Here is a 25,348-nt window from a genome sequence, read left to right on the forward strand (position 1 = left end):
AATTCTTTTTTTTTTTTTTTTTGAGTGACCTTGTGCTTTCCTGTAATTTCAATTTTCATATTTATCTTTGACTCTTAAGTCTACCTTTCTGCACTGAACTACCAGTATTTGTCATTCCCTGTTGATACTTAATCCTACCCAGAATCATATTTGAACTCAATTTTCTCCTGCATATTTACTTTGCATTAACACGCTCCAACTTTCTTCTGAAGCGTATTCTAGGCCTAGTTTCTTAGCCACTGCCGCTGCCATCATTTTTTTTTTTGTTAGTTGCAGAAACCCTTATTATAATTGACTTTTCTTGACATTTGTTATCCAAAAATGCTGAAGTATTTTCTGATATTCATATCTTTCATTGATACTCACACCAAGTGTAGATTCCAATATTATTTTTTTTGTCTTTTAATATGATTAATTTCTCTTTTAATAACCTTTTTCATTTTAACTTTCCATTGTTAATATCCTTCGCACTTTAAATGACTTTGACCTTTAGTGCTTGTTTGCAACTTTCTTAACATTTTGTATCTGCCATTGTGTTTCTCAATTTCTTCCCCTCCTGACCCCCAAAACTTTGTAAATGAAGTGTCCTCCCTGAGCTAATCCATGGCATCAGCATCTTTTTCTCATTCAATTTTTTCTTCAGAGATTATTTCTTGTCATTTAAAAATTCAGGTAGCATATACTAGCTAAACCAGACAGAATACCAAAGTACCGTTTACTCATATTTTAATTGCTGCAGACATAGCATGACTTTTGGTGAGTTGAGCACATTGGAAAGTCCTTGACCAACCTTCTTCTCCTCTGTTTTGTATGTTCTGGTTTACCCTAACCTATCCTAATGTGTTAATAATCCTGAAAAAGTGCATTGCAACAGTTAAAATACTAGGATTCTTTGTGTTTGGCTCAGTTCAGCATACAATAAGGCAAAACACTTAAGTTGAAGAGGGCTTTCTGAAAGACTAGAAAACCAAGAAACAATTTGGGAGAGGTGAAGGAGGACAACTGTAGATTTTTCTGGTGACAAAGTGTCTGTCAGGAAGTTGTATTTTTCCTCTGGAAACCACTGTAAACCTTTATGGTGCTAATCACTACTGTCGCTCCTCTGGATCATTCATGTAAATTTAAAGTTGTCCAAACAAATTTACTAGTCAATGTTCGCTCTGCTCAGATAGCTGCTGTTCCACAAGTCATCACTGGAGTGATACCTTCCAACACTATTTTGATTTTTCAGCAAACAAGGAAAAAGGGAAAGTAGTTCCTCTGAGCAATAGGACCATTTGCCAGGCATATTGTGGGTAAATGGACTTAAAATCATTGAAATTAAAGGACAAATTAACAGCTCTTCCACAATTTAGATCTATACTTCTAAGCAACAATCTTCCTAAGCACAAGCATGATGGTCAGTACTTGCAGCTGTGATAATGACTAACTCATATCATTATACTTGTATTAACAGAAGAGTCATACAGAAGGTTAATGAGATAATGAGGGTTTGTTGATCACAAAGATCTAATGTGAAGGTTCAATGGAAACAATGTAATTAGATTTTAAGTTGTTTCTTTATTTCAATTTGTGTAGATATTCTTAGAAAAATATTTATATATTTTATATCAAGTAATTTGCAAATGCTATATATATAATTTTGATTTATTTGTCTTTTAAGATTAAATTCTTTAGGAATTTTTTTTCAAGTTTTGATTTGACTGGTACAGTAGTAAAGAACAATGAGCTTCTTTTGGAGTCTCAAAAATGCAGGTAGTGAGCACTGTAAAAGACATGCTTTATGCTGAGAAAATTCAGTCTAATCTTATACAAATAATACAGTAATTTATTTTTTTTTCCACAGCAGCCATTGAAAAGTTTATAGGGGAATGCTGGTAGAGTTCTTCTAAACAAACTAGTAAATGGTGGTCAGAGCCAAAAATCTGTAGCAAACTCAAATATTCTTTTAATATGGGTTGTTGTACTTGATAGGGGGTCACCTGTCTCTAAAATGCCCTTTGATGGTATTAATATATTCACTTAACAACTTTATATGTTTTTATTCAACTATTTCAGACAACAGAATTATATACATCAGTTAAGTGAAAAAACAGAATTTGAATAAACCAAGATTTTTTTCTTTATGTTTGTGTTATTGCTTATGTTAATTGAAGTGTTAAAGGAGCATTAGTAAAAATGATAACTCTTTCTTCTTATTACTGTTCTTAGGATTTCATGAATGTGTTATCTACACCTAACACAAAAAATCCCATGAAAATTGCTATTGAAAAAGCTGAAATACCTAAAAAAATGGCCTTTTTGCATTAACTCAGTGCTTATCAAGTTACAGATCCATGCTGTCCATAACCAGAGATGTTAATATTATTGATCACATTGGCAGTTATAGACATAATACCTTGATGAGTTTAAATATATGGGTTTTTTGTAACTCATTTTTTATATTTACAAGCCTGTACAGATTACAGCCTAGATTTTCTAAGTGTAAATTTGAGGAATTTCACTTCTGGAAAGCTGCTTGTAGATAAACACACACAAGGTCATGAGCCATCTTATAAACAAAAAGGAAGACTGCCTTCAAATTCAAACATACTCTAAAAATAGTGTGAGTTCATGGAGTATGTCACAAATCAACTAAATATACATGTAGTACCAATGTGACATTTTTCTTTCTGTATTAACAATATTTTCCCACCTTAGTTCTAAGACAAAAGGCCGATTAAAAAAAACCCTAAATTTTTGCACCTTAAGGTAAAGAGAGACCCTCAGCCAGATATAAATTGATGCTTCATAGTGTCTGAAAATCTTTTACCACCTTTGTTCTTCCGAACAAAATATCTCAGTTTAATGAAAAGGAGTTATCATATACAGCAAGAGAAGAACCTAGTTCACTATATATATTACGTGTTTCTTTCTTAAACACATACATTCTCCCTGGATTCCAGACAGCTTGAATGGCCTATTTTTCTCTCTTCCTCCCCACTCCATTAGACCTGACTAAAATAATCTTCAGAGGTTTTTGTAGCAATTATAACATGTCTTGAGTAGTTTCATATTCACCATATTAGGAACCAACACTCTCACATGGCCTTTTGAATTCAATGGTAAGGAATGTAGGATTCATTTAATTACATATGATTCTGCTAAATGCAACCATGCAATGTCTTTTCTCCCTTCCCTTTTAACGTATGTAATGACCTCTCCCTTATAAAGTAGGCTTCTTTAGGTTAAGACATTAGAACATACCTCTTTGAAAGTCAGCATAAACAATCACATATTGATACACTTAAAATTAGCTTTCTGGTAATATTTATGCTCAGTTACATTGAAATGACCCCAAAGACTTTACCTCAAACTTGTCATATCAGACTAACGTTTTAGACTGAGCCCACACTGCATAAATATTTTAATTGCCTGCATGCCTCAGTTGCACAGTTCTTGGTGGCATATTACAGGTAGGCTCCAAGGTAATATGAAATAAAAAATGATAATGCAAAACAAGGATTTAAAAACTTTTCTAGTTGTGTAGATAGCCAATCAAACACAGATTTGCTGAGGAAAGTGGGAAATGGCAGCAATTGGAGGAAAGGTAGGGCAAGAAATAAACTCTAGTGTCGTGCAATACTTTTGTGTCCAGGAAAACACAGCTAGAAGGAACAGGATCCACTTCAGGAATATGGGATAGTAGAAGAAAACTCGGATTTGCTTTCAATTTAGCAGGCCCTCACCTTCACACCTCCTAACCCTTGAGAGTTAATTTAGCAACAATAGCATTTCGTGATGCAGGGGTTGCTTTTGTTTGTTTCAGAAGTATTTGATTTTGGTTATAATATTTTCTAAAACTTTGCTAAGAGTAAAGTTGCCCCAAAAATATCATCTGTCTTTTGCCCATGCAAAACTAATACATGCCGTTTCCTATTCAGTGAAAATTCTCAAAATTTGGACTGTTAAAAAAGTTCTCTTCACATGCGCTTGGTAGAAATCTGTCAAGTTTTTATATGCAATGAGAATATTTCACTGGCACAAAAAAGATAGGAAATATCCTATGATACGCAGTCAGAATGCAATAAATTGCAATGCATTGCTATTGGCCCTAAAAGTTGTTTGTGTTTTTGAGATGCTTGAGAACATTAAATGATGGCAATCCTGTCTCTAAGGAGATGGAGCTCCTTACTGGTCTTGAGGCAAGGCGGAGAAATAAACTCTTTGACTTTGGTGCAGTGGGAAAATCTACAACATGGAGTAGGCTGCCTAAAGGACCTATTGTCAAGAAATGCTGAACAGGGCAGACAGGAAAATTGGACCCTAGGAACAGAGGCAGAGGAGTACTGAGAGTGGAGGTGCCAAAAGAGGCTCAGGCCATGCGAGCGTGCAGTTGAGTGGGGAAAGCAAGATCTCAGTGCAGAACACACAGAGCCTAGGGCAGAGCAGACAGAACAGGGAAGAAGTGGAGGGGGAACAGGAACAGGAATATCAGGTGTGAGATGAAAAGTCAAGTCCCTTCCAGAAAATCAACACAAACCTTAATCCCTGATTTTTTATATGCTCTTTCTCTCAGGTGGTAGTCTAGCAGCTAAGCAACTAGCAGCCATAATTTTCACATTTTTAATTTTCTTCCATGTTTTTCTTACATTTTGCAGTTTGCATATTGGGGTTATGTGTAATTTTCCATGTATATTACTTGAAAAGACACCCATCTCTAGCTGGGTTTAAAATAGCCCTGAAATAGACTGATTTTTGCATCCTATCTGAGATACAGTACCTTTGTGTATTTCTTGCAATGTAGAAATCTGAAGCATTTCTATGCTCTAATAGGACAGCATGCTGGGACATTTCTTGTAAACAGTTGGGTAGCATTTGAAAATATTTAATCTCATGCCAAAATAGACACAGCTAATTTTTGATCTTGTTATCTTCTTTCATTATCAACTGATACTTCATCCTCTACCCAGCTGTGTTTTCTGACATCAGATAAGTATTCCACATTTTTAAAGCTGCATTGAACAAAACTTTAGAGAATAGGAAATATGCTTCTTTAACCTTCATTACGGTTAATTCTTTTTATTGTTAGAAACAGCCTCAAGCAAGTTCTCTCTGTACATAATTAAAAAGATCAATAATTATTAATCTAAAAAATCTACACAGTAAGATTTTTAAATCTTGCTTAATCATTGATTACCAATAGGAATATGTCCGCTGTGATGTCACATGCCCTCTCTCTGCCAATGCTGATATGTGGTATGTAGCAGTTTTTCAGTCGGCAAACACATACTGCAGCAATTTTCCAAGGCTTGGAAAAGCAATATCAACAATTCTCATATTTTCCTAATAATGAAACTCAGAATACTAGTCTTATAGATGTCTTGTTTAACATCTTCATTAATGATCTGGATGATGGGACAGAGTTCAGTAGGTTTGCAAGTGGCAACAAACTGGGAGGAGTGGCTGATACACCAGGAGTCGTGCTGCCGTTCAGATGGAACTTGACAGGCTGGAGAAATGGAGCAGCAGAATCTCATGAAGTTTAGTAAGTGCAAAGTCCTGCACTTGGGAAAGAACAACCCCATACACCAATACATGCTTGGAGCTACCCAGGTGGAAAGCAGCTTGGCAGAAAAGGACATAGGGGTCCTGATGGAACATGAGCCAACAATGTGCCTATGTATTAAAAAAGGCAGTTGGTATCCTGGCGCAGGAGGGCCTGTCTGAACATCAGGAAACACTTTTTTTACTGTGAGGGTGACCAAGAACTGGCACAGGTTGCCTAGAGAAGTGGTAGAATCTCACTCCTTGGAGATATTCTAAAACCTAAATATGGCCCTGGGCAACTTACTCGAGGTGGCCCTGCTTGAGCAGGGGGACTGGACAAGATGACCTCTGGAGGTCCCTTTCAACTTCAACCATTATGTGATTCTGTGATTACATGTTTTATACAGGTAAAATGGATTGCTGGTTGGTGTTTTGGAGAGAGGGGAAAGGTGCAGATCAAGTGTTAAAACAACGGTTTGTGAAACATGACAATTATAATCTCTGTACATCACATCATAACATTGGTTTTACATTATTCATATTTTATAAAGAAATTTAAGGAAAAATAAAAATCTTATTACTCAACTATTACTCAATTGAATTAGAATTCAGGCTTTTTTCATTGATAACAATGAAAAGAAGTTTTTTGTCAAAGAACATTATTTCTGCTTCATAAATTTACTGTGACAGAGTTCAGCATTATATGTCACTGAATATGTGACTAATACCATATCTGTGTGTTGTTATATATAGCTGCAGGAATTTTTAGAAGTGCTTATAATTATTTTCCTTAAAACGAAGATAATACTCCACTAAATTATAATTGTTTCTTGCCTTCAGTTCCACCAGTCATCCGAGTCTATCCAGAGAGCCAGGCAAGGGAGCCAGGTGTGACAGCCAGCCTTCGCTGCCATGCTGAGGGTATTCCCAACCCACAACTTGGTTGGCTGAAGAATGGAATTGATATCACTCCAAAGTTATCCAAACAGCTAACACTTCAAGGTAAAGGGGTATGTTTATTGTTTTCTGCAGGGTGTGAGTGCTTTGTCAGCTCATCCTTTCTGTTCTAGCTGTCCTTACATAGTTTTTATCACAGGTTGAAGTTTAAACTAAAACATTTCAGAAGATGCGTTCCAGTTACTCTCCAAGACATATATCTTCTCTGCTTTCTCTTTGTTAGAATAATGCTTCTATTTACTGGCAGGATTACCAGTAAATTCCAATATGCTCTTCTCTGTTAAAAATTGTGCAGTTTCTGAGTAGAGCAAGCAGCCCCAGCCCAATCCAATATTAGAATCAGTCACTACAATTATATTAATGCCAGTCATGGGTATTCAACACCAATGTTTAAATTGGGAAGGAATGCTTTTGTCTGTAAAGATTTATTCTAATGCACTGATATTAATCTAGTTATTTTTCATGAGTTCAGATTTAAATGTAGATCAGAACATGAACCAAACTTTTCCTTTACTGCAGCCCAGTTAAAAACAGAAGTTTTTTGATTGATTAGAATCTCAGTGAGACTTGGGGGGTGGATGGTGGAAAGGACAGGAGGACCTGAAATGGACATGCTGTTTTCTGAGGGGTCTCAGCAGACATCCAGTGGTGTGCAAAGACACTGCATTAAAATAATAAAAACATCCAAACAAACAAAAAATAAAACCAACTAAAGGGAAGCCTTACTTTTAGTAAACAATAAGGACCAGTCCGTGAATCTTCAGTCTTCTGAATCATCAGGACTCAGCAAATTCTGTGAACTTGCCCAGCACAAAATTCTAGCTTCTTGTAGTCCTTCCGCTGATTTTTGATGAGCCATAGGGAAAAAAAAAAATCTTGTGCTGCCAGTTTTCCCTTCAAAACCTTCTCTCATTCATCTGCAAAACCAGGATGTGCATTAGGGTAGGACAGCAGTCAGGCTGCAGTGTAAGAATCAGTGGGACAGACGGTGAATGCTCCTCTGAAGAGAGTCTTGGCTTCCTAACAGGTGGCATATTCCTCTGTTCTTTCATGGTCCCTTCTCCTGGAGGTATGTGAACAATTGCTATGCAGAAACAATTTTCCACTATCAGTAGAAAGTGATGGACTCCTCTTCCATAGCAGCATTATGTTAAGTTCTCCCATAGGGAGAGGGAATTCTCCTGTAGGGAATTTGAGTAGAATTTTTTTAATTTCACATCTATATCATATATTTATGATAATTAAATAAAAATGGTTCTTCCCTAGGGAAAATACATTTAATTCTATTTTCTTGGATATATTTATTTTAATATATAATTTTAATTTTATTTGCAATAAAATTTTGAAAATCTAACTGCATTTTTTCTGAGGTTTTCTCAGTTTAAACTATCTATGCATTAGCTTCAAGCAAAACCCATAGCAAAGTGACCCTTCTAGTCCATATTTTAGAATAACTACAAAGCTGTTTTTGTAAAATAGACCCTAGAGTTGAACAAGTGTACTATACTGAAAATGTAATGAATCAGTTGTCACATCATTATTCACATCAAATTATTTAAAGGACCTTTGCCTGTGAAACCTGGACTGTTTGTTGACATTTGTACTCAAGATGACAGTGCAACTCCTGAAATGGTTTCCATAGCCTCCTGCACTGGCCCAATGGGCCAGTTTTTATATTACACTGCATTCACATTAAAAAAACCCCCATGTGCTTCCAATTACTAGAAATGAATACTTTATTAAAATTGTTATTTATGTTGAAATTTTAGACCATTAGTTCCATGGAAACTTGGGTTATTTTGTGTAAAGTCAGTGGTAGCATCAAGTGACCAAATGCAACATAATAAACACATAATATTTACCTGATTTTAAAGACAACCATAGTGTTTAAACATACATAAAACCTCAGACTGATAGTTGGCTGTGAAGTGCAAAATCAGCTGAGGTATTGCAGATATCTGTGAGATGAATAATAGTGCATGTAATTCACTAGCCAGTTGAATACCTTTGGATTAGTTTGGCGTGCTGCCAAGTTATGAACTCAGGAATGAAAATGGTTTAATTAGTATGAGCAGAGAAAGCCTTCTGAATGTATAATCTGAAAGCACTGTAGCATATCTGCATGCTGAATTTTTCCTCTCCTTTCAGCAAACGGTAGTGAAGTTCACATTAGCAACGTGCGCTATGAAGATACAGGAGCATATACTTGTATCGCAAAGAATGAAGCCGGCGTGGATGAAGACATTTCTTCTCTTTTTGTAGAAGATTCTGCTCGAAAGACCCGTAAGTATTGAGAAGTGTAAAAATATACATAGTCCTCACATAAACATTAGATCAGTATTAAAAACCATGAAACACTAAATAAATTAAAATGAGCATGTGTAGATAACTGATAATAAAAAAAAGTTTAAATAATGATATCCAAGAGTCACTGAAGGCATGACTCAGTCATCTGAAGTTTATTTAGAAGTGAAATGAAATCTCTGATTCATTCTGTGAATTGATGTATTTGTTCAATGTGCCAAAGAAGTCTCTACCACTACCAAAAAATAGCTTTCTTTATCCACTGTTGAATGGTAGTGGAGCTTATAAACCCTGTTTGCCTATTCTTTGTCTGCCTTGATTCTTGTTTGCCCTGCCTTTTCTTTCTTCTGCTCAGAAGAATCCATTTCTGCATTTACACTTCAGCCATTTGTTTTTGGGTTTTTGTTGTGTTTTTTTTCTTTTTCTTTTAAATCTGCTACTTTAATGAATGCTACATATTCGTTAGAAATATATCTAGTGAAATGATTATTATGTCACTAGTGAGCCTGCCTTAAGTTAAGGCATTCCTATTTATCTTGAAGCTTATTCAGCAGTGCCAAGTGCTCAACAGAAGACACTAGAGGCAGAATTAGTAGCACTGCAAGTCTGCCTGACGCTTCCTGTTGCAAGACACTGGGCTCAGTTACGTATAGGCTTATTAAGCTTTAAACATTTCAGAGGAAATCTTCCATGCAGGAAAATTTTATAGTCCAAATGTTAATATCTTTACTTAACTGCTTTCAGTAACACTAATTATAACTGTCATTTCAAAAGTCTTAATATGTTTTTTGTTGTCATGAAAATGACACTCAGACATTTCTGAGAAGGCAGCTGAGGATAAATAAATTTCATGCTGAATTTCTAGTATTCTGGTGATAGCTTGATCACGTCCATTTGCCTTTTGCAGTCTGTGAAAAATGTTGTAAATGTTGCCAAATTACAAAACCTTGACAAACTAGAATTTGTTCATGCTTGGTTAAGTCTTGTTTGGTCTTAACAACAAAATATTTATATCCAATTGTCCCATTTCCAAGAGTTGTAGTTACCTAATTGTTGTACCCTCTGGAGACCTGATCTGCAGTAATTGTGCAGGAAGGGTCACACTGATGCAAAATACTCTTTTCAGAAATTGTAATTTGACAAAATATTTTTAGATTGGCTAACTTTACAGAATTTGTAAAATCACATGCTATGCAATAAACACTGCCTGCAACAAAGGCTTTAAAATCTACTAGCAGTAAGTTGTTATGATGACCATTGGTGTCATGAAAGATGTAAATGAAGGAAGACAGAAAATAAACCAAATTAGTTCTAAGACAATTCATCCAAAAGATGAATTCCTATAAAAATTATTTACTTTGTGAGTTCTATTTTGTATATTAAAGGCAGGCAGTTTACTATTGTGTTCCTTGGTGTCTGAACACGGTTTCCTTAAAATCAGTGGATGTGTAAATATGCATATAGTCTATAGATGCATAATTATATGCTGTCTATAATATAAGGTGCATAATAATATAGATGCCACAGATATTTATATGACATTCTTACTCTGGTACTCTGATTTGCTTACTTTGCCTCAGAAACCCATTTCTGTAAGAAGACTAAGGTACATACTAATATAAAAAGCAGTTACTATTAATATCATTATCACAACTACATGAATGAACTGCCTTCACAGGTACAAATTTTGATAGATGCAATTTTAAAAAATGTTTCTGTTTAAAAAAAATACGTCACTTTAGAGGAAGGAGTTGCTAGCATTAGAAAAACCGAAAGAGTAAAAGTGCTTTATTATTAACTCCTCTCTGCTTGTTTTTATATTTCTCCCAAAACACTGTTTCATGCAGCAAATTAGGGATGGTAAGGCAAGAAAATGACAAAGGTAAAACCACTTGCATAGAATCATAGAATCATCTAGGTTAGAAAAAACCTTTGGGATCATCGAGTCCAACCATCTGCCCTACTCTACAAAGTTCTTCCCTACACCATATTCCCCAACACCGCATCTAAACAACTCTTAAACTCATCCAAGGATGGTGACTCAACCACCTGCCTGGGCAGCCTATTCCAGTGTCTGACCACTCTTTCTGTGAAGAATTTCTTCCTAATGTCCACTCTAAACCTACACTGTTGCAGCTTGAATCCATTCCCTCTTGTTCTATCGCTAATTGCTTGTGTGAAGAGACCAGAACCAACCTCTCTACAATGTCCTTTCAAGTAGTTGTAGAGAATGATGAGGTCACCCCTCAGTCTCCTCTTCCTCAAACTAAACAGTCCCAGCTCCCTCAGTCATTCTTGGTACAATTTATTCTCCAGGCCCTTCACCAGCTTTGTTGCCCTCCTCTGCACATCGATATCTCTCTTGTATTGAGATGCCAAAAACTGGACACAATACTCCAGGTGTGGCCTCACCAGTGCTGAGTACTGGGGGACAATCACCTCCCTACTTCTGCTGGTCACACTGTTTCTAATACAAGCCAGGATGCCACTGGCTTTCTTGATCACCTGGGCACACTGCTGGCTCATACTCAGCTGCTTGTCAATTGGAACACCCAGGTCCTTTTCCCCCAGGCAGCTTTCCAGCCACACTTCCCCAAGTCTGTACTGATGCATGGGGTTGTTGTGGCCCAAGTGCAGGACCTGGCACTTGGTCTTGTTGAAGCTCATACCATTAACATTGGCCCAATGATCCAATCTATCTAAGTCTCTCTGTAGAGCTTACTTATCCTCATGCAGATCAACACTCCCACTTAACTTGGTGTCATCTGCGAACTTACTGATGATACACACTATGCCATTATCAAGATCGTCAATGAAGATGTTAAACAGAAATGGTCCCAACACTGAGCCCTGGGGAACACACTAGTGACCGGCTGCCAGCTGGATTTAACTCCCTTGAGCACCACTCTTTAGGACCGTCCAGACAGCCAGTGCTTGATCCAGCAGATAGTGGCCACGTGCAGCTAGTTTTTCCACTAGAATTCCATGGGGAATGCTTTTTGAAAGTCCAGGTAGATAATATCCACAGGATATTAGGCTTTGTGGGCTTTTTTTCCCCCCACATGCATTTAAAACACAATGCTGATTAAGGTGTGCTGATTAGATCACAAGTTACATTTGAAAGATAGTTTCTGATGATGTAAATGTGATTTCATGTGATCTAATATAAACTATACATATCATAGATGACAGTTTTATAAAGTTTTGCTTTTATCCTTCTTCAAGAGAATAAAGCAGATGTGTTTACTTTTTTAATATTTTTTTTTTTCCTTCTTCCCCCTTAGTGGAATATTCCCTTCTGGAAATTTCAGGATATTTCTTTTGAACAAAAGTAGAACAGATTCTCATTAGCTTGTCAGTTAATCTCAGCTTGTCTACTTTTTACATGTAATCTAAGGTAAAAATCATAGTAAAGTAAAAGCACTTCAGAACGTTGAGTTGATTGGTTATTGAGAGGATAGTGAGAACTTTTATAGTGGAGCTCTAAAATATAAAATACAATTGCACTGCATTGAGGATGACGGTAATTTTATAAGCCAAATAATGAATACAGAACATGGCTCTATTTTTAACCAGTATATGTATTTAATTTCCTAGAAGGTTTAATAGTCAAAGAAAATGTTCACTTTTGTACTTATCTGACCCATTGTTTATGTGCATATGAAAGCTTTTGGTTTTTAATGCTACTTTGCATAATAAGTTAAATGTTTGTAGTTATCTGTAGAATCTGAATTTCAATATATCCCAAATTTGTTACGTGGAAGACTTGATGCGGTGCTTTGAGAAAAATTTAATATATGTAGCAGAAAGGGTATGGCTAGCTCATTCGTTTGGGAATAAGTAGTGAAAACAGCTCCTAAGAGAAAATCCTTTATTTTCTGGACTATCTGCCTAAATTAAAATCTGGAACCATTATGGATAAATAGATCGTTAAATGATAAGCGAAGCTTTCCTTCATGTGCCTAAAAATAATATCAGATTGCTCAGTTTTCAGAATTCACAGCATAGGTTACAGAGGCATCTAATACATGTGTCTATTTTATAAACAGAAAAGAAATAGAGTGAATGGCAAACTTGTACTGAAGTGTGGGAAGTGTGATGCCAGTAGCAAAAATAAAAATATATAATGTGGAGTATGACTTAGGGGTGCCAGAATATTGTTAATTTTAAAATTTCCAGTTTCAGAAATTTGAATTTCAGTTCCCAAGAAAAGTCAATGTATTTTAATGATAATGGTTCATCATCAAGATGGTAATTTGGGATAGAATTGAAAATAGTATAAAAGTGCTTTGTCACCCAGATCCATTCAGTAGATGACAGCACTGAGCACTGAACCCTTTTTCTGTCACAGATAAGTAAAACTTTTAGTAATGGATGACAGTCATAAGAATAGTTCAGCCTCTTCTTAAAACATCAGCTTTTTTCAATGTGCACCAAAAATAAAATTTCTGAAAATAGGCTTTCATTTTGGCATTGCCTCAGGTGAGAGGAATTAAATTATTTTCTTCAAGATACTTTAACTTCAGCATTGTCTTTTACCAGTTAACTTGTTCTCTAGCTGAAATTTGATATATTTAACATCTGTGTCCAAACATATGCACACTTTTTGCTAGATTTGTGAAGTTGTAATGGAAATTTTTAGTTTATATTACCAATATAAACATGCTATAAGTACTGGTGATAAATGTCTGGTGCTGTCTATTATCAGATCCTGTTTAATTCCTCTGATGTCAGCTATTTAGATTGAAGCATTGTGTTATTGCTATCCGTGTCAAAAACCAGGGGTTTTGTTGCTTTTAGTTTTTAATGTTTCTGCTGGTAAACTATGGGCACTCCTGAAACAGTCATTAGGAAGAAAACATGATTTTACTCATCTTGCAAATGCTGTAGTCATTTGGCTGAAAGCATTTTACATTGCAATCTGGACTTGATATTGGTGGTTCATGCAGTGAGATTATCACTAGAACATACTACAACAAAAATGTCTCTGGTGTTTGACAGTAAAAATCTCCAGGCAATTGGTGATATATACAGTGGGTGGACACTTCTTGGGAGTTTGGTTGAGTTCTGAAGATGCCATTTGCACTCAGTAGACCTAGGCTTTAGGACTACTAGAACAGAGGAGATTCTCAATGTAACTGCTTTTCCTTTGCTCCACGGGCAAAAAAAGGTTTCTAGCGAGAAACAGTCCATACTTTGAGATAATGTTGATAATATTTATTTATCTAGTTGTTCATGTATCATTTTGACCATGTCTGACAAAGTAGTTGGTTTCCCTGATATAAGTGTCTAAATGGAGTTTTACTAATTAAATTCTCAGTAATTCTTCAGGCTTTGAAGTATGCTGCTTCTGTAGCAGACCTTGTGTGTGTGAAAGCCTGAATGCTTTTTCCAACAATACCAATTGCTGCAGAGCCACTTGTGAAGAGTCTGACTCTGTCCTCTTGAGAACCTCTGTGTAGGTGTTGGAAGGTTGTTATTAGGTGCTCCCAAAGCCTTCTCCTCTCCAGGCTGAACAAGCCCAGTTCTCTCATTAATTTTCTTCCTGGTGTGCATACATTTTATAATGTGGTCTTTGTTCTTTCTTCTTCTTTCCAGCAGGGCCCTTGCCTTGGAATTTTTAGATTTTGTAATCTCTGTTGGAAAGGCTATATTTTAATCTGAGAAAATTTGACCTTAAGGTGAAAGGAAATGTTTCATTAAAATGCTCTACCTGGAAACTGCTTATGATCATTATTAAATTTTATACAAATGTAATTTTTTTTTTCCACTAGGTATTAATCTTTTCTATATTTATTAGCATGTTGGATTCATAAAGAATACAAAAATTCAATTGCCTCTAAATTACCTCTGTATTTCTTGTGCCTACTTTACTGGCTCCTTATATACCTTTTCAGAACATTCATTTTAAAGTATCATGACTTTGATAGCAAGTAAGAGCCATGCAGCATGTACAGTGAATAGATCTATACATCCTACTCCTACAACAGTAGTATCTAAAATATTCCTGAATGCAAGAACTGTGGTGTTTTAATTCTCTAGAGACTGGAAACTCTTTTTGTGCTGTGAATTCCATTTTCCCTCAAGTTTGCAGTTAAAGCCATTGAGAATGAGAGAGCTGGTCTGGGTGATAGCTGGATAAGCCCCATGGTAACTGGTAAAAACATTCTGGGAATTAATGACCTGGTCTAAATCTGAAGACAGCGGGCTCCCCTACTGTCATGATCCTCTAATAATACCTGAGAGAACTCGGCTGTCCTAGGCGTCTCTGGCATAATCACATTTGTAGTACAAATAGCAGTTTAAAATCTGGTTTTAGTTTTATTCCAACGTAGTTTGATTTTTCAGAATAGGCATTTCATGGATTCATAGATCTAAGTATGTTGGAACCATTTCATCTAACTCTAATCTGTCTTCTCCATTTCACAAGACATTAAATTGCATCTTGTTCTGCCTGAATACAGATTTAACGCTTTGTTTCCCTGAGGTGTATCCTCCCAGAAATGCATCTACCTGAGTTAGAAAGACAGTTGGAGAATCCATCATTTCTCTTGGTATTTTGCTTTCTAATTAACCAGTTTCAGTAACATAGAATAATGCTTAGTTTCCATTTTGAAGTCAGTTCTTCCTTCAGTTTCCTCCTTTTATTCTCTCCCCCCCCCAAAATTGACCTCTTAGAGTTGTTGCCTTATGAATATACTATCTCGAGGATTGCAATTGGGTTTGGGTACAGTTCTCTTAAAACAATGGAAACTGCTCTTTGCAGAAGCATATGTACTACTAGTTTCTTTAATGTTCTGGAGAGAGAAATACATATTTGATAATGTTTTGCTTCTGCATCCACTGATCCCTTGTCACTTTTTTCCACTAGTATCAGTAGTGGAAGTTTATGTTTATATGTTTATCCACCACATGCCCTATGTCCTATCAGGCCCCAGTGGAGGCCTCCAAATCCTGCTCCTTCCCACCTGACTCAGCCCTCCAGTGTAGACATAGTCTGCATTACTTTTCCCTAACTGTCTAAAATTGCATTTGGCTTTATGTAATGTAATGGCAAAATGCAATTTATTTTAGAGATATACTTGACAAAGTAATTCAAATAACTTTTTTAAACCTTGTTATTCATAACAGGTAATTCACAGACCTCTTAGGAAATCATTCTATGTTTGTTTGCAGATCATTGATGAAGACTCACTACCCGTTGTTCTGGACACATTCCAGCACTGTCTTCTTCATCTTTTACTAGTGATTTAGCAATGAAAACTACTTTTTAAGATTAATCAGTTTGGCAGTTTTAAATCAGATTAACACGTATTTTATTATTATTGTATAACTCTAATTAGAATATTCTGTGTTAACAAATTATACATTTAGCAAAAATCTGGGTTACATCTATATGAATTTTTACATTAGTGAAATTCTACTTGCATCAAAAAATATAATCAGGTTTGTTTGAGAAGACCTGATTTCCATTGAAACATATTAGTTGATCTATAATTATATTCTTGTCCTTTGATTTCTCGCAGAATTGAATTATGTGTGAGTGTTGTCTATTCTTTTGTCTGGGACAGTCTGACTGCCTACAGATACTTGACTTATTAAGTTTCAGGGAGTGAGGGAGCTACTATGGGCTTAGGTAATGGTACTCCTCTTGCACTCTATGATATGTTCTGATATTTATTCAAAACTAATAGTACCAGGCCAAACATCCAAAACAACTTTTACCAAGTCTTTTATGTACTTCATTTAGACCTGGTTATTTTAAATGTTTGTCTTAACTACACATCAGTTACCCTCTTTTTTGTTCCATTGTAAGGAAGAAAATATTTAATCAGCCTCTGTTTTCAATTATTATCTTTCTTCTGTGCAAATATAGGAAAACAATATTTATAGAAGAATATTGTCAATGGAACATTAAAAGAAATCTGGTTCTTATCAGTGCAATTTAAACCTCGAGTAGCGCTGGTGTCACAGAATGCTTTTCTTTTGCCTTTACCAGCCATTTGTGATGATTTCTGGGGCCTTTGCTGCTGCATTGATGTCAAGGAATATCAAGCTGCTAAAACCTCTTCTGTTAGCACAAAAAATGGATGTTAATTGTAACTAAGGCTACTTCTTTCCTTAAGGACTGCTATTTCTCTCTTTTGTAAACAGGATCTTTGTTCTAGCACCCCAGCATCTCTACAATAACACATAAAGGTGGCTTTTCATTTTCAGCTTGCAGTACATGCGGATGCATTTTAAGGAACTCTCAAATTTTTTATTAGCTGATAGATTTCTCCTCCATACTACTGGATTTAACAACATTTAAAGTCTGAGCACACAAATTGATAGCTCTACTGCAGAATTATGTTGAGTACCCTTGATAGTCACATACACAGATTTGGGTCAACCCAACTGCTAGAAGACATAAGGCAAACCAAAATCATCAGCTTGTTGAAAAAAAAGATAGGAAGGAAAAATTGTAGTAGAATGGGAATATTTTATTGAAATAACAGAATAGAGTATATCAATGTAATCTACAGAGATAAAGAAGAAAATCTGACAATACAGAAAACAGGGGGAAAAAAAGATTGATCATCAAAGACAAAGGAATATTTTCATGGGTGATTTTCAGACACTTAAAATTCCTATCTTCACTACTAGTAAAATATTTTGAAGTACAATAACTTTAAAAATGCTTCTTTATTTTTCTTCCTCAATGACTTTGAGAGGTACATCAGTTGTGCTTTGGTTTCCTCTCAGTTTCAATTTAGGGTAATCCTATTAAACTGAAGTCATAGATCATGAGAACATGTGCTGTTCCCTTTAAAGCTAAACAATTTTGTATGTTTGTCATTGTTTATTTTATTTTCTGTTTTTTACATTATTTATTTTAATGTTTTCCAAAACTTCATGTTATAAAATTCAGATTAGTTTGCCATTGATTAATAAGGCTTCTTAAGCATTTATCTAAATTTTATTGAGATGTATGTGTGCAGCCTGGGGAGACAACTGTCATGATGGAAAGTTGTCAAGTAATGCTATTAAGGTATTTTCAAGACTAACTTGACAGTGCTTGGTGGTACTTTAATATTTAGTATCTTTTAGTCTTGGTCATCAATCACAGACTCTTGTGTTACTCACATTACATCCATTATGACATCATCATATATTGCAAAGCAACCTCTGCAGATTCTTTCACCTAGTAACAGAAGGCAGGTTAAAAATTATCTGCCTCGTGCACTGTGTATTAGGTCTAAATTTAAAAAATAATATACCTGTTCAATGCCATTAAGTAGATTTATTTCTAACTGTGCCTTTTTTACGTAATGTCATAGTCCTATCACCTAACAAGAGATTATGTGATTTGACTGCTACTGACTTGACAGGTTTATGGCCATCATAAGCAACAAGGCATCTCCACTGTCTAGAACGTGGAAAAAGACTAAAAGCCTTTTGACTGTGATTTATGGCCTAAATTCTCTCTGAAAGGCTTTATGCAACTTTAATAGAATCTTCCTGTCACATCTTATACTGAATGGTACCTATTTACCTCATTTCCTTCGAGATAATTTATGCTGGTACTTAATTTTATGGGATATCTAAACAAGTTTATACTTGTTGACAGCATCATAGGCAAAGACTTTATTTCAAACTTCCAAGTATAGGGTAGAAATTCAGCTCATGAACCATTTTTTCTTCCTACTAGTATAGACTGGACTGAGTTAATGGGCTACGGGAAATGACTTCAGCATGATTCAATATAAACATTTATAGAAAATTAATTAAAGAACAATAAGCTAGCATGGTCATATTTGACCAAAAGAGTCAACTGTGACTTTTAACTGATAAATAATCGTTTAATATTCATAAAAATAGATATTTGGTTATGCATGATGACAGTGTCGAGTGCCTGTGGATAAGGATCAAGGGGAAGACCAGTAAGGCAGACATTGTGGTGGGAGTTTGTTATAGACCCCCAAACCAGGATATAAAGACTGATGAAGTATTCTATAGGCAGGTGACAGAAGCCTCACGATCACTCTCCCTTGTACTTATGGGGGACTTCAATTTCCCTGATATCTGCTGGCAATATAACACAGCAGAGAGGCAACAGTCCTGGAGATTCTTGGAATGCGTGGAAGACAACTTCCTAACGCAACTGGTGAGGGAACCGACCAGGGAAAGTGCCCTACTGGACCTGCTGATAGTTAACTCGGAAGGTCTTGTGGGGGATGTAAACGTTGGAGGCCGTCTTGGACAAAGTGATCATGAAATGATAAAATTTTCAATTCTCACTGAAGCAAGGCGGGGGGCCAGCAGGACTGCCACCCTGGACTTCCGAAGGGCAGACTTTGGCCTCTTCAGGAGCATGATTGGGGGTGTCCCTTGGGAGATGGTCCTCGAGGGCAAGGGTGCCCAGGAAAGCTGGTCATTCTTCAAGGAGGCACTCTTAAAGGCGCAAGATAAAGCTATTCCCAAGTCCCTAAAATCAAGCAGGAAGGGAAGAAGACCAGCCTGGCTAAATAGAGAGCTTCGGCTGGAACTCAGGAACAAAAAGAAGGCTTATAATCTTTGGAAAAAGGGCCTGGCAGATAAGGAGAAATACCATGAAGCGGTGAGGATATGCAGGGGGAAAATTAGAAGGGCCAAGGCTCAAGTGGAGCTCAGCTTGGCCACCAATATTAACAATAACAAAAAGGGGTTTTTTCAGTATGTTAACAGCAAGAGAAAGGTGAGGGATAATGTGGGCCCACTGATGGATGAGGTGGGCACCCTAGTAGTGGAAGACACGGAGAAAGCAGAGTTGCTGAATGCCTTCTTTTCTTCAGTCTTCACTGTTAGGACTGCCCCTCATGAATCTGTGGCCTTAGAGGCAAGGGGGATGGTATGGAGAGAGGAAATTTTTCCTCTAGTAGAGGAGGGCCAGGTTCGGGACCACTTGGCCAAACTGGACATTCATAAGTCCATGGGGCCTGATGGGTTGCACCCACGAGTGCTGAGGGAGCTGGCAGACGTTATCGCTGGACCACTCTCGATCATCTTTGAGAAGTCGTGGAGAACAGGAGAGGTGCCTGAGGACTGGAGGAAGGCCAACATCACTCCAGTCTTCAAAAAGGGCAAGAAGGAGGACCCTGGGAACTACAGACCAGTTAGTCTCACCTCTGTCCCTGGGAAGGTGATGGAGAGACTCATACTAGATGTCATCTCCAAACAAGTTGAAGAGTGGGGGGTTATTGGAAGTGGGCAACACGGGTTTACCAAGGGTAAATCATGTATGACCAATCTGATAGCCTTCTATGATGCCATAACCGGTTGGTTGGATGAGGGGAGGGCAGCAGATGTCATCTACCTTGACTTCAGCAAGGCTTTTGACACTGTCTCCCATAACATCCTCATTGGGAAACTGAGGCAGTATGGGCTGGATGAGGGGACAGTGAGGTGGATTGAGAACTGGCTGTGTGACAGGACCCAAAGGGTAATTATTAATGGAGCAGGTTCAAGTTGGAAGCCTGTAACCAGTGGAGTCCCCCAGGGGTCAATACTTGGACCCGTGCTGTTTAATATATTCATCAGTGACCTGGACGAGGGGACAGAGTGTATCCTCAGCAAGTTTGCTGATGATACCAAACTGGGAGGAGTGGCTGACACCCCGGAGGGCTGTGCTGCCATCCAGCGAGACTTGGACAGGCTGGAGGGCTGGGCAAAGAAGAACCTCATGAGGTTCAACAGGGAAAAGTGTAGGGTCCTGCACCTGGGGAAGAAGAATGTCAGGCACCAATACAGGTTAGGGGTGGACCCGCTAGAGGCAACTACTGAAGAGAAAGATCTAGGGGTCCTGGTGGACAGTAAAATGGCAATGAGTAAACAGTGTGCTCTTGCGGCCAGGAAGGCCAATGGTATCTTGGGTTGTATAGGGAAGAGTGTAGCCAGCAGGTCAAGGGAAGTCATTCTCCCCCTCTACTCTGCACTGGTGAGGCCACAACTGGAGTACTGTGTCCAGTTCTGGGCTCCCCAGTTCAAGAGGGACAGGGAACTACTAGAAAGAGTCCAGCGTAGGGCTACAAAGATGATTCAGGGATTGGAGCATCTCCCTTATGAGGAGAGACTGAGAGAGCTGGGACTCTTTAGTCTGGAGAAGAGAAGGCTGAGGGGAGACCTTATCAACGCCTACAAGTATCTCAAGGGAGGGTTGAAGGAGGAGGGAGCCAGACTCTTTTCAGTGGTTCCCACCGAGAGGACGAGGGGCAACGGGCACAAGTTGGAACATAAGAGGTTCCACTCAAATATGAGGAGAAACTTCTTCACGGTGAGGGTGACGGAACCCTGGAACAGGCTGCCCAGGGAGGTTGTGGAGTCCCCTTCTTTGGAGATTTTCAAAACCCGCCTGGATGCAGTCCTGAGTAACATGCTCTAGCTCTGGGCAATCCTGCTTCAGCAGGGGAGTTGGACTAGATGATCTCTATGGTCCCTTCCAACTCTAGAAATTCAGTGAAATTCAGTGAAATTGTATTAACCTAACCTGAAATGAAAATAAAGTGCATGTCACATAAAAACAGAATGGAATTTTGATAGAATTTTTATTGACATAATTACTTTAAAAATAATTGAAGCAAGCAATACATAACTGATTAAAAAGTGTTTGCATCACAAATAAATTAAAGTTTATATGTATTTATATTTTCATAAACCCCAAACAAATCTGAATTTCTCATAAAATAAGAATAAAATTAAAAGAAGATATGTGCATAAATGTTTTCATTCTGCTTGATAGTGGAAACTGAGCAAAAAGTAAATCACCTTAACCTCATCTTCACTTTTACCACTATAATTTTTCAAATAAGAATAATAAATAAAAACTTGGGTGGCTCAGCAACCTGATAGTAATGATGGTATAGATTTACCCTGTAACATAAGAGCACGTGTTTATATGTTAGACATATGAAAAAAAAAGGGTAAGGTGACAGATACATTCTCTTTATGATGTATATATGGTTAATCAGAATGGTTGCCAATGGTGGTAGTTATCAGTGAAGTATGCAGACAGCATCCCTTCAAACGTCTTGAAATTACTTTTTATGCCATTAAAAGTATGGCAGATTATGGTAGGTCAATTCTGAAAAATAGTGTTGAATTCCACACTTTTGCCATATGAGCTTATAGCATCTTTGTCATTGTCCTGTTTTTTATTACATCTACTGGTTACCTCTTGCCCTTATGGGGATGCAAAGCTTGGAAAAGGACAGTTTTCCTGTCTGATGGCGCAAGGTCTAACACAATGAACTGATATGAAACTGTTGATATTTATTTATTAGCTGTTCTGAGAGAAACCCTGGTAAAATATTTGCAGAATTTTAAATACAAAACTTGCGTTATGATGAGACAAAACTTAGAATTATTAATATATAATGAACAATCATTATTTGCATTCAGAAAATACCAGTGGATTTTTCCCCACTGTTTATTTGAACAATATCTAGTGCAGAAAATATGTCTTTCTGCTCTTTTTCCCTGTTCTAAAAGCCATTTTAAACTGCATTGTTCTCTTAGTGCAGCAAGCTAGGAATTTTTTCAGATCTTAAGGTTTTAATGGATATATATTTTGTTTGAGTGCCAGTGCAACAAAATAGCATTTTATGAAATTATTTTATTTAGCTTTCTTAATATCTAGTTCCAGGGGAAAAGAAAGGAAAATTTCAGATTGTTTAACCATGCATACATAAAATAGGTACTAAAGAATGTCAGTTTTTAATTTAAAAAAAAAAAAAAAAAAGTTAATGGATTTTTCAAACTTAGTCAGCATTTTCTTGGCTAGTGACCACTGAAGTATGTGTAGAAGAAGGAAAACTGTTTCTGGAAGAAAATGAAGTATTTTATTTCAAGAACAAGTTTCTTTTCTGAATCTTACTGCCCTGAACTTGTTTTTCTCTGGATTTATATAGTATTGTGTGCTGATGACTGATAATGTGAACATCTAATTATATTACCAAAAGGAAGCAGAAGAGCTACATTTACTCTCCAAACTCACAGAATGTCGATCTTACAAATATATATGTATATACTTTATTTTCAACTATTACCCCTTAAATGTTTGGAAAAAAGAAAAGTAAGGAGGAAAAACACTGTTATTGACATATTTGGAAGCTTTTACATTGGCTGTTAAGACAGAAAAGTGAACGTAATGACATTTATCACCAATGAGATAAGGAGTAGAGGGGAGAATTTATTTGGAAATTTATTTGGAAAGTGACTTTGTAGTACCCTCTTATTCATTTAGTAACAGAAATGCCATTTGATTTTTGCAGTTGTCATTTTCACCCAAAGGGGATAAGAATCTGTATTGCTAGTACAGTCTGCTGCAGAATTTTGTGAGGTACTAAGGAAAGAGTTTACTGAAAAATGTGCAACCTATTCCATTCAGCCAACACAGAAAATGAGCAACAAAAACGAATAGTAGACTTTCAGATGTTATATTAGCTACTCATAATCAAATGCTGGCTCTGAGCACAAAAGTGCAGAATAGGTCCTATGTAAGGACCGTGAAGAGTGATTTTTAGGGAGTTGTAAGTGTGCTTAAAAAATAAAAAAAAAATAGTCCTCTCTCAAGAAAACATGAATTCTCCCCTGTTCTGCACTGGGTGGGTCAGGAGAGAGAGAGGCAAGGTGCAGAGTTCTTTTTGGATGTCTGTATAAAAGGCTCAACAACAAGTGGTATAATAAAATGATTGCTTTTTAGGATAGAATAAAAAGAGGAATATAGATAGCAAGTAAATCTTATGTCCCTTCAGATGTATGCACCCCGCTTTCATGCAGCATCAGATGAACTCCAGACGGATTCTCCCATGACAGGCTGCACAGATCCTGTCCATGGAGAGATTCCCCCTCCCTCCTATACAGTGGTGGCTTTTATCTTGTGTAACAAACAAACCCGTGTATCTTCTGACAGGCTGCAGCATTATCTTGGTCATAACACCCACCAACGTGCAGGACGGGCCGTTATGGGCATTCTAGCATATACCCTCACAGCAGCTACCACTGCTGACACACAGGCATCTCAAGCCTTACGTGCGAGGCCCAATGTAGCAGATGTAGCCTGCTCAAGGTCACTAACTCCTTGAATACAATGTCTTCTGCAAGACTCTCAGTACATCTCCTGATATTATTCATTAACTGAATGTTGTCTGAATACCCTTTTTATAAATTGGGGAAATACCGCACAAGAGAAGATGGTGGTATTCTGTCTGAAACCCAGAAAATTTCACTAAGATGTATCAATGATAATGTCCTTTGACATCTTGAAGTTTATACCTGTGTGAAAAATGAGGATAGGATGTGGCTGAAGATGTTAATTTTTGCTTAACCAAAATGGAAGGTAAACAACATGTTCCTCAGTGTACTTTCTGTCTGCAGATGTTGTATTTATTCCAAGATTATGGTCTTTATCTGAAGACTGGACATCTTGCTTGAATACAAGTTATAGGACTGTTTAAAAAAATAAGTGAGGTTTTTTGATATGTGTTAGAGGAGGTGATATCTGGTTTTTATTATTTTACATAGCACTCTTAAATAATGTTTAATTTTTTTCCTCAAACTGATTTGTTCATTTTAAAATTAATAAGTGTGAGACTTTTAAAGCACTCCTTTCATCCTCTCTCTTTTTTTTTTTCTTTTTTTTTTTTTTGTGAGCAAAGCTAGGAACCATATGTATCATTTTGCATTAACACAAATAAATGTGTTCTGTACTTAGCATCTTAAATCTTTTCATTTGATGCTGTGTAGTTCCACACAGTTGAATAATTGTAATTACTTTTTATTTTCTTTCCTATGTCACCCCTAGAAAAAAGATGTGATAAAAAGTAGAATTTCATGGCTAAATTTACAGGACCTCAAGTGCCATATATTACATGGTCCTTTCCTCACAATGTGAAGAGAAAACTAATTTTAAAGAAAATCCTCCAGGTTGCCCTGGGGAAATTAATTTGCTTTATTACAGAAAAAAGACTGTATACGATGATATAGACAAACACAGAACTGTCATCTGAATATAGAGCCATTTTCTGGGCATGCAGGGATAAAGTTAGAAGTTCCAAAACTTGCCTGGAGCTGAATCTGGTGAGGAATGTGAAGAGCAAAAGATGGGCTTCTATAGAGACAGCAGCAGCAAAAAGGTGGCTAAGGAAAATATGGGTGTGTTGTGATAGGACAAGGAGTAATGTTTTTAAACTAAATGGGAGTAGATTTAGGCTAAATATAAGGAAGAAATTTTTTACAATGAGAGTAGTGAAACACTGGAACAGGTTGCCCATAGAGGTGGCGGATGCCCCATCCCTGGAAATGTTCAAGGTCAGGCTGGACAGGGCTCTGAGCAACTTGATTAGTTGAAGATGTCCCTGCTCATTGCAGGGGAGGTTTGACAAGATGACCTTTAAAGGTCCCTTCCAACCCAAACTAATCCATGAATCTGTGGTTCTAAATACTGTGTCTAAGGTCATACAATGACCTGGCTCTGTTGAGAGAATTTTTGTGGGAAAAAATCAGGAGACAAAAAATAGTAGAGGAGAGGGAGAGGAAAAAG

At 37.0% G+C, this 25,348-nt stretch overlaps 1 protein-coding gene across 2 annotated transcripts in view; it reads left to right on the top strand.

The window, feature by feature from the left end:
• Nucleotides 1-25,348, top strand: part of FSTL5 (follistatin-like 5) — a 302,213-nt gene that overhangs the window by 227,431 nt on the left and 49,434 nt on the right. For both annotated transcript variants that reach the window (XM_014945551.1, XM_014945541.1), the window contains exons 9-10: nt 6,370-6,531; nt 8,635-8,769. In XM_014945551.1, the coding sequence (XP_014801037.1) occupies nt 6,370-6,531; nt 8,635-8,769 (297 nt within the window). The remainder of the gene's footprint in view (nt 1-6,369; nt 6,532-8,634; nt 8,770-25,348) is intronic.

This window comes from Calidris pugnax, unplaced genomic scaffold (genome assembly GCF_001431845.1).
Source record: "Calidris pugnax isolate Ruff unplaced genomic scaffold, ASM143184v1 scaffold15, whole genome shotgun sequence".
Taxonomy (NCBI): domain Eukaryota; kingdom Metazoa; phylum Chordata; class Aves; order Charadriiformes; family Scolopacidae; genus Calidris; species Calidris pugnax.